The sequence below is a fragment of the Dicentrarchus labrax genome, unplaced genomic scaffold (assembly GCF_905237075.1).
Source record: "Dicentrarchus labrax unplaced genomic scaffold, dlabrax2021, whole genome shotgun sequence".
Taxonomy (NCBI): Eukaryota; Metazoa; Chordata; class Actinopteri; family Moronidae; genus Dicentrarchus; species Dicentrarchus labrax.
The window spans coordinates 7,562,247-7,572,259 of record NW_026136719.1 but is presented as its reverse complement, the minus strand read 5'-3'; the positions used below and the strand labels follow the sequence as shown (position 1 = coordinate 7,572,259).

General features: G+C 39.8%; 1 protein-coding gene across 1 annotated transcript in view; it reads right to left on the bottom strand.

Annotated features, from left to right (window-relative positions):
• Window positions 1-4,065: 4,065 nt before the first annotated feature.
• LOC127351404 (leucine-rich repeat-containing protein 4C-like) overlaps window positions 4,066-10,013 on the bottom strand; it is a 38,601-nt gene continuing 32,653 nt past the window's right edge. Inside the window, exon 2 of the mRNA XM_051378917.1 lies at window positions 4,066-8,945. Coding sequence (XP_051234877.1) covers window positions 7,023-8,918 — 1,896 coding nt within the window. The 5' untranslated portion in view covers window positions 8,919-8,945 and the 3' untranslated portion in view covers window positions 4,066-7,022. The remainder of the gene's footprint in view (window positions 8,946-10,013) is intronic.

The window sequence follows — 10,013 nt, the reverse complement described above, 5'->3', positions numbered from 1 at the left end:
TTCCTCTTCTCCATAAAATCATAAGACACTTGGCTCCTTCTCTTATCCAGTCTGTGCAGACAAATGTCTGTAGCTACTTGGCATAAAAGCTGCCAAAACTGTGAGAGATGCCAAACTATACTAAGAGGCAACATCAACGCCTGGAAACACAGTTTTAGGCCTTGGCCTACATCTGTTTCACATTGACTCTCAGAATGGTGAAAACTTCACTTTTACAGAATACAAGAGTAGATATTTTGTAAATAATCCAGTAATAATATCCAGAGAAAATAATAATAAGATTCCACTTCTTTTTGTCAGGAAAGTTGATGAACTTCTTATTGCATTTTATTTTATATCTTTTTTACTGGACCATATATTAATCCCAGTGAGAGGGCAGTATATAGCATTTTGTCACATACAACTGGATACACATGCCACAGTAAAAAAGAAAACTAAAAAACAGAGCATTTTAAAGAATGCTTTTAAAAATAACTCACTGGGAGAGCCTCATGCCCCCTGATTCCATAATGTTTCTTTCAAGCAATATTTGTTGAACATTTCTACTTTATTGGATAATTTATTTTGAAAAGAGAGAAGGGACGCAACAAGCAACCTAGCTAACAAGCCAGATTACAACCAAGATGAGGCAGTTAGATGTTTATGCCTTAGGCAACAGAGCGACCAGCACAGTCCAGAAGTTACCCTTTTAGAAGTTTTTTTTTCTACCCCAAACCTTCCGGTCTGTGCATGCTACTGGTTGGCAAACTCACCTTCTCCCTCTCTGTTCACCTTTCATATGTGTAGCAGGTGTTATTAGATGCTTGATTATAGACAACAGCAGTCAAGAGGGAAACCATCTGTTTCACAGCTTGCTGGTGGTCCGTTTAACCTGGCTGTCTTCTCTTAGAACTAGACTCCCTGAACAGAGCTTTTCTTAAAGGGGACATTTGCACTAAACTCAACAGGCCTGCAAATCAGGTATCTGATTTGGGTATCATGTCTGTTTTAAACACAGCCTAGTCTGCTTATGCGTGTGCAGTGTTGGTTACTGTATTTACCTATGCTGTCTTTAAGGTGCCAGGGGAGCCTGATTGCAGTGCCCAGCCAGATCTGGAACACCTGTACTCCACAGGATATAAAAGTCTCAGCTTCCAACACAGATCTCTCTCCCCTGGCAGTACCTGCAACCCATTTTGCTTTGCTTAGCTCTCTGTTTTATTTTTTACTTCACAACAGATCACACTATACTACACACACATCCACATTTGCACTACTGATGTTGCTGACCTCACATCCAAATTTACAAGTACTAGTAAAATATTACTACTAACACTTTACTACAATAAGTAACTTAACTCGGTTTACATTTGCATATCCATGTTTCCATGTCTATCAACTAAAGAGTAAGTAGCGGCAAATCTGATAGTATGAATAAATATTTATATTTACTTATTTTGGCTAGTGTACAGTAATCTTCCATTCTCCCATTCTTCTTCATGGAACTTTTAGCGCAAAGTTCAAACAACATAATTGTGTTTGCTTAAGGGGCTTTAACACTGACAACATGACAAGGTAACGTACGTGCAAGTTTGATAAACATTCAAACTGGACCTTTGTATTTTATATTCTTTACCTGAACTATGCAGGGACAAACCCAAATTAATGCAGCAGTTGTTTTGTCGTACTACCTGGTCTGTTTGACAGTGGCCTAACGACACATTCCCTTAAGCAACATGCTCCAGAGAAAATAATTGATTTGAAACCAGAACGTATTAGTTTTCTTCCAGAAGTAAGAAAATCTCTTTCAAGCTCACTATCACTTGTAAAAATATGTTGTATAGTGTGGTTTACTCCCTTTGTCTCAACAAGGAGAGTCATTTTTCAAACTAAATACTATTATAGTTTATTCAGTGTCTGCTGTCTTTCCCACAAGCCAAAGTTTATCAGGTTAAACATCATCAGCTCAACAGAACAGACCAGTCAAGTGGTGAATCTAGTAGAATGAACAAGGAGGACTGAAGGTGTGGATGTTTATTGGACAACAGAGATTAACAGTTGGAAATATGGCATTATAAGATTCTAAGATTATTCAGTGTGAAGGTTTCAAATATCAATAAGAAGTGCGGAGATACTATTTTATCATATTTATAACACATTTCAGTTTTTTAGAAAGACAGATTTGAAGATCCAGTGTGTAACATTTAGGAGGATCTATTTTAAGAAATGGAATATAATATTTATAGGTATGGTTTTATGTGTGTATAATCACCTGAATATAGGAATCATTGTGTTACCTTAAAATGAGCTGTTTTCATCTGGCTGCCGGCCGCCTTCCATGGAGTCCGCCAACCAAACGCTAGCTCTCACGAGTTTCGTGGTCACTGTAGTTTCTCCTACACACTTCACAGTCCATTTTAATTCCCAGGTTGTCAAATACGGCCGCAATCTGTGTTCAGTTAGTTATCTGCAATCTGCAACTTCACGGCTAGATACCACTAAATCCTACACACTGGTCCTTTAGGAAACCCTTAATTAGAGATTGTATTGAAAGGTTAGTGGATACGTGACAGCTCTTGGTGTGATGACTTTGTGTACACCCCTGTACAGTATATTGGTATTTAATGAACTTTAAGTGGACTTGCTGTCTTATATTTCAGATTTTCTTGTTTACCTGTTTCTGGTAGCAATACGTTCACACAAATGCAGGCTCTTGTGTTGTTTTGTTGTATCTGATTGAAAAAGTCTACGGCAGGCTCTGTGGTGCTGAAACTGTTGTTGTGCATTTATCTGCCACAGGAACCTCCAACATCCAAGACTTGACTATCGACCGTTGAACAGCAGTCTTTTTTAGTCCTTGAAGCAAATGACAATACTTTTTGATTTCCAGGATTTGTATTTTGTGAATGCAGTGTAGTTCTGCAGCAGATTGTCAAGTTTTAGATGACCAGTGCTTCACACAAGCATATGAATGCACCACACACAGCCTCACAGGCACATATGGGCAGCCTGGCTTCTTTATTTTTTCCTTTCTTTCATGCTTGTCGGATTATACTCACAATCACTGGGACTTGCCTTCTTTGGATACTGAGCTGAATCCTAGTAGGATGTACTAACACTGTCCCACAGAAATTAAATAAATGTGTGATTCACTGCTTGCGAAAATACTTCCATCTCCCACATATACTTTACATACTATAAACTGCCTGGGAATTAATGAGATTACTGCTCAGTTTCTGAATGTGATCCGGCATCATTTCATTGAGGCTGAGTGTGTCAGCTCCTGAATAAATTGATCATTTAGCGAATGAATTAATGATCCCTTTGTTGGAATAGACATTCTAGCATTTAAGACTGACCATACATACCAATAAGTGTCTGAATGAAGCCTGCACCAATTGCTTCACAACATTTTGCTGGGCAGCCATAAAGATCTTTGTGAATGAAATGGAGCAATCCCAAAGGCAATTGTGACTCTGAGCCATTTTGTGCTATTAGGGCAGTGGAGATGGTATAATGAAAAGCAGTCTCTTCACTGAATTGTTGTAATATTTTACACGAATCACGATTGTTTTGCAGTGGAGATTCAGTTTAATTGATTCAATATTAAATACATTTTGAAATGCCAGTGAGGGTAGTGTAGGCTATTAGACTTATTTTTTTGACTGTGACAATGTTCTCCAAGGTTCTGCAAGGTTCTTTGTTCATCATATTGAGTCAGCGAAGAGAGCAGGAATAGGCTATTGTGCTATTGGTTAGGAAATTCTCAAATTTGTCTGCATGAATCAAATGATTCTGTCAGACAGATGGAGTGATTCAGATTAGATAAAAGAACCCAACTTTCCATGTATAATACAGAAAGATCACTTCCTTTTCGCCTTAGAGAGATCCACTTCCCTCCTCTGACCTCATAAAATAAGCTACAGTGCATTTATTCACTGCATTTCTTCTCAGTTCAGCATTCTGGGAGCTGCTTAGTAATCCTTTTTGTTTGAATATTTCTATACAAGTGTTCATGTGCAAATGGGACAAAGACGGCAAAATGGTGACAACGTGTCTGTGAATAATACATTCTATGAAATCTAATGGAAAAAAAGAATTGCAATTTTTATTTGTATTCATGTACAGTATGAACTACAATCTCAGGTATCAATAATTGAACATCATCCTCAGAGAAATTAGTTGGACTCCTTACAAGCACGTTCTCTTGTTTTTTTTTTCTTGTTTTTGTTTTGCTTTTTTGTCTTTTTTTAACAATTGAAGCACATGTAAAATTATGATCTGAATATTTTTTTTTTTTGCATTATGTTTTTGAAAATATTTTTTTGTAGAAATTTAACCATTTGATGATCATTCTCTCCAAAAATGAGAGAGAATATTCCCACATACAGTAACCCTCCCCCTACATAGACAGTTGGCAGAATAACACACAAGAATTTGATCACCTTGGCTTAGGATTTTGCACAAAAATCAAGCTCACTCTGCTGGTATTTCAAGTCCAATATTCTGCAGCTCAGTCTTAATTTCATTCTGGCATTCAAATATCTCTCCACATAACAGCATCCTGCTCATGTAAATACCAATACAGAGATATTCCATTCATTCTGAATAACTCACAACCCTCATCCCCAAATATATATATAAAAAATCTCAACCTTTTTTTTTTCACTGTAGCCAGCATCAACATTGAATCATTAAGCCACCAAAAGCATTGAAAAGGAATTGAGCATTGAAAAAGAAAACAGTGGAAAGGGAAAGAATGGTTTACTCATTAACGCTACCATTAACTGTACTATTCTCGTCATTCATAACACTCAATGAAAGGCTGACAAGAATAGGTTCCTGGTTCGATTCATCCTGCTCCATTTATAGTTTCATCTGTCTCTACTTCACCAGACCTTACCAGATGAATAATACATTTATATTTTGCTTCCACCATCTTTGTTCATCGTTCCACCAATATTGTACAAGATGAAAAAAATAAATTTAGGAGACTGATCAAAGGTGTATGACTTTGTGCGTGACAGTACTTTATTATGCTCATACTATAAGCTGTGGTAGCCGTCTTCAAAGAGATGAAAATCTATAAGGCGAGTAGAACTGCTGGACAGTTAAATCGTACATTTTTCACATAAAGCGGTGATTTGAATAACTGAAGCGATGTGATGCTCTGCAAATGTAACGTCATGTGCTGGTCAAATCCCATCCAAACCATTAGTATTAGTAATATACATTCCATTATGCCAGTTTTGTCGATAATCAGTCGCATTTTTTGAATCGCCACTGGGAAATTAAAATATGCTTGTTGCACAGAGACCAAAGTGAAAGGCATATCTACCTCTTCTTACTTTCTGCACAAGGTCACTGTTTCCATGGCGACAGTCTGATGGCTAGTTTTGCCTCCTTATTCCTTATCTTTTTTTCACTCCTCTCCCTTCATATCTGCAATATCTCTGTTTGAAGACCCTTCATGACCGTTGTGGAGTCTGGCTCCCCCCTCCCCGCCCACTATTCTTCACTTTTCATCCCTACCTCCCCCTTCCTTAAGCCTTCCTCTTTGAAAGACTAAATGAAAAAGCAAAGCGTAAACAGACTACAGGAGAGACAATTTTTTGATGGTCTATAAATGATGCAACATCAAAGTGTGTGTGTTTTTCTCTGACAAAAATGAGACTGAGCAGGGGTCGCTTCAATATCAAAGGCCTCTATCCCCTGTTAGATGTTGGGCACACAGAGAGTGGAAAAGTCTCACGCTGTTTTGTTATCAGCTTTTCTCTGTTAGTCTGCAAATGAACTGCTGATACAGATTAATGAGCTATAACCCATGTCCCCTTATTTTGTTGCAGGTTCCTAGCTGCTTCACTGACTATGTTAGCCCTGTCTGTGTTTGTCTGACAGGGTCACACTACATTACAAAGCAGCCTCATTTGCCTCTTTATCTGTATAACAGATGGACTATCAGCGCCCAAGCTCGTGTGACCCTGGGGTGATGGCAAGGTAACGCGACACTGAGTGGACGTAGATCATTACTAGGTTAACAGGGAGGCTACACACCGCAGCCTTATGCTCCCCTTCATTTTCCCAAGCAATATTCTGCCGTCGTGCGGCACATGCCGGCGGATAAAGCGAGACAAATGAGACATGGCGAGGGGTGAGGAACGTGCCTGAGCTAAGTGACAGAGAGACAATCAAAGAAGGACACGGTGGAAAGGAGAGTCGGGAGAGAGCAGAGAGAGGATAGACAGGCAAGATGGATAATTTAGAGATAGAAGAGAGGAGGAGTCGAAGGAAAGAAGTAGTAAAGGTAGAAGTGTAAAGAAAAGGTAGGAAGAGGAGTGGGAGCAAGAACTTAACCTTAATTAAAGTGAAGGATGTATGGCTGTTGTTTAGGAGCCACAGGGGAAATGCACATTTACTCATTTGGCTGTTTTGCTCCTCAGGCATGCTGGCTTCACAATGATATCATCCAGAGCTGTGTCATTAAAAGATCTCATTTCTGGTTGAGTGACAGCTAGAATATGATGACAATGAAAATACACCCATTTTATGTTTTGGTATGCTAAACAACTAGCAAATAAATGCTTATGAATACTAGTAACGCCCTTCAACAAAAAGTGTTATTATCAGGTAAAATCAAAGAATTAAATTAATGGCATTGCATTCTTTTTTAGTGAAAAGCCAATTTATAAAGTGGTTTCACATGAGATTAATTTTAGACATTCTATATTCACTTTTAGTAAACCATTCTTTCCCTTGTGCAGTATTACACAGAGAGATAGAGAAATAAAATGAGCTAAAAAGCTATCACAAATTGTTTTTCTTCATTTAGCCACTAGACATACTTTTAATAAATAATCTTTGTTTTTGTAAAGACACTTGTTAAAGTATCATATGTCGTCCCTTTGCCAAATGCTGATTTATCGCCATTATCGACATCAACTCTGTCAAGTCAATGTCATTTTGATTTCTTTTATCTTCATGTTTTGGTCCATAGTACTCCAAGTATGAAACTGCTGATACTGGATATTTAGTCAGATTCAAGATCAGATTTGGGTCTCTTGTACATTGTCTTTTGAGCAGGCTTGAATCAGTAAAGGTTCCTGTGTAGCTGAGCTGTGTATGGTACTGAGCATAGGAGGGTGGTGGTAAGTGCTCTTGTAGGTGTTGTAGTGGTTGTAGTGCTCCAGAGGGGGAAGCGATAGGTGTCTCTCCATGGCAGCAACTCCTGCAAGCTCTTCTTCGACTGTAATGACCTCCATGGAGGAGGCAGGGCCATCAGGATCCTGCTGGTTATGCTGCTTCCTCATCTTGTAGAAAATAACCAGCAGAACAGCAGCCATAAGCGTGATGGCCACAAAGCAGCCAATGATAATCTTGGTGGTTTTCATTACCTCATCCAGGCCATTGATGTCTCCCTCTCCATCCAGATCAAGAACTGGAATGGTGTAAGTCCGCTCTGTGGTCCTTGTTAAAACAGGAGTACCTTTTGTAGTTGAGGATGACACCCAGCCAAATGGCGGAAGTGGCGTTTGGCTATCATCCCCCGGGGTCTCAATGGTCTCCACGGTGACTGTGGTAAAATAGGTCACCCCGCTGTTTTCCACAGAAGTGACATTAAGCACAGCAGAGGCAGAAATGTTGCCTGCTGTGTTGCTAACCATACAGGTGTAAGTCCCAGTGTCCTGCATTGTAACGGTAGTAAAGTTCAGTGTCCCATCATTGAGTACAGACAAACGCACCTTATAAGCCCCATGTGTCACCAACGAGCCATTTGGTGTAAGCCAGCTGATGGATGTCAACGAGCTTGTACGACATTTAAGCTCTGCACCCATGCCTTCTGTCACATTCAAGTCACTGGGTGGCTCCACAATGACAGGAACATCACACTGGAAGTAGCTGTGGTCTAATTCCCCGATGTAGCGACCTTTAAAGACTGTAGGAGTATGGCAACGGGCGCAGCAGCTGGTATTGGCAGGTACTGCCTCTTTCAGCCACCAGCTGAGCCACAAGATATCACAGTTGCAGTTCCAAGGATTGTGATGGAGGTGGACCCGCTCCAGACGATGCAACGGTGTGAAGAGGTCATGTGGTAGAAAGGTAAGGTTGTTGTGAGCCAGGTTGAGCTCCACCAGTGACTGAAGGTCATCAAAGGAATTCCTCTCAATAGTTTGGATCTGGGCATGCATCATCCACAGCTTCTGGAGGTTCACTAATCCTGTAAATGAGCTGGGCTTAATAACAGAGATCTGGTTTCCTGACATTTCTAGCTCTTCAAGCCTGATCAAAGGTAAGATGTTGGGAATCTCCTTGAGGTTGCACATTCCCAGATTCAGGTAGCGCAGGTTGCTCAAGTCCTTAAAGGCTCCATCAGAAATGTAGGAGAGACGTTTGAGCTCACCTAGATCCAGCCTTCGAAGCGAGGGGACCCGGTTGAAGGCATAAGATGGTATACTTTCGATGGGGTTGTTCCGTAGCCACAATTCCTTTAGCTTGGACAAATACTCAAATGCTCCATTGGGGATTGTCGTGAGCCGATTATCAAAGAGCTCCAAGGTGTTGAGACTGGCCAGCCCATTGAACGCCCCAATTTCAATGCTGCGGATGTGGTTCTTACTGAGCTGCAGGATCTCCAGATGGCGCAGATGTTTGAAACTGTCCACCTTGATGACCTGAATGAGGTTGTCCTGGAGGTTCAGGTAGCGAGTGTTGGTGGAAATGCCATCTGGGACGTCCCGTAGACTGCGGCGGGTGCATATAACTTTGCTGAACTGGTTACTGCATGAACAGACAGAAGGACAGGTCTGAGCACGAACAAGCCCAGCCACCACCAGGATCTGAAGGGCCAAAAGCAGCACAAAGAGGGGGTTGGACAGCGCCCCCTTCAGCCTACGACCTCTCATTGTCTGGCGCTGGAGGGAGGAGATCATTGTGTTCAGCATTCATAGTTCATCTGCTGTTTGTGTTCTCTGCAACAAGAAGAAAAAGAAAGAACAATATTTACTAACCACATAAAATAGTGAGGAGTACATTGTTGATGTTGCTGTAGTGAGTTATAGGTAACAGTGGCTCGATACAAGATCTTTTTTCACGCTGAACTGATCAGTTGATCCACAGAAAAATAACTGACAAAAAAAAACAAGACAAAAAATGATTTGGTAGTCTCAGTACTTGTAGACCAAACAATTCATCAAAACATTATCAACAGATAAATTGAGTAATAAATAATAATTACTTACAGCCCTAATCTATTTATATAGTACAATGTGCATAGAATGATGAAAGAACAAGAGCAAGATGAATTAACAACTTCAATTAATTCACAACACTGCCCATCTGTGGAATATAACAAGCTTTTTGTTAGCTCCCTAACCCTGGATTGTCCCAGATTTCCAGACTTCACAAAAGCTGATGCATCGACACTGGAGACTGAAAATGACAAATGAGTAGGACCATTCCGGTAGGACCTGGGAATTTCTTGTAAGCCCCTTTACTCATTGAAATCCTGAGCTTGGAATTATGTAATGTACAAAGCCTTATAGTCATGAAAGTCTTAAAGGAAATAGTGCAATATGTTGATGTCATTGGGACTCATTCTTCACAAGACAGTACAAGTCACTGACACCAAGCATTAAACTCAATGAATGTGGTCTTGAAACGTCACAAAGACATAATGCATGCAAATGAGAAATGCATGCTGAAAAAAACAAAGCAAAAAGCAATATAACCTTTGAAATGGCATACACTGGCAAACAAAGACAATATAACACTATTCTTGCCTGAAATTGTGCTATGGCTTATATCTCGATGTAAAACACAACAATATATTAACAAAGTCACTGATAAAGGTTATCAAGTGAGGGTTATTTTTCACTATCTCGACTTTTTACTAAGATTTTCTATAGCCTGTTTATTGGCTTTGAACATTTTTATCTGTGATTCATTTCCTGGGATTTCAAAAACAGCATTTTCAATGATTCATGATTAATGCTTATTCAAAACAGTATTGTAGTGGTGTTTACTTTTCATTGCAATCC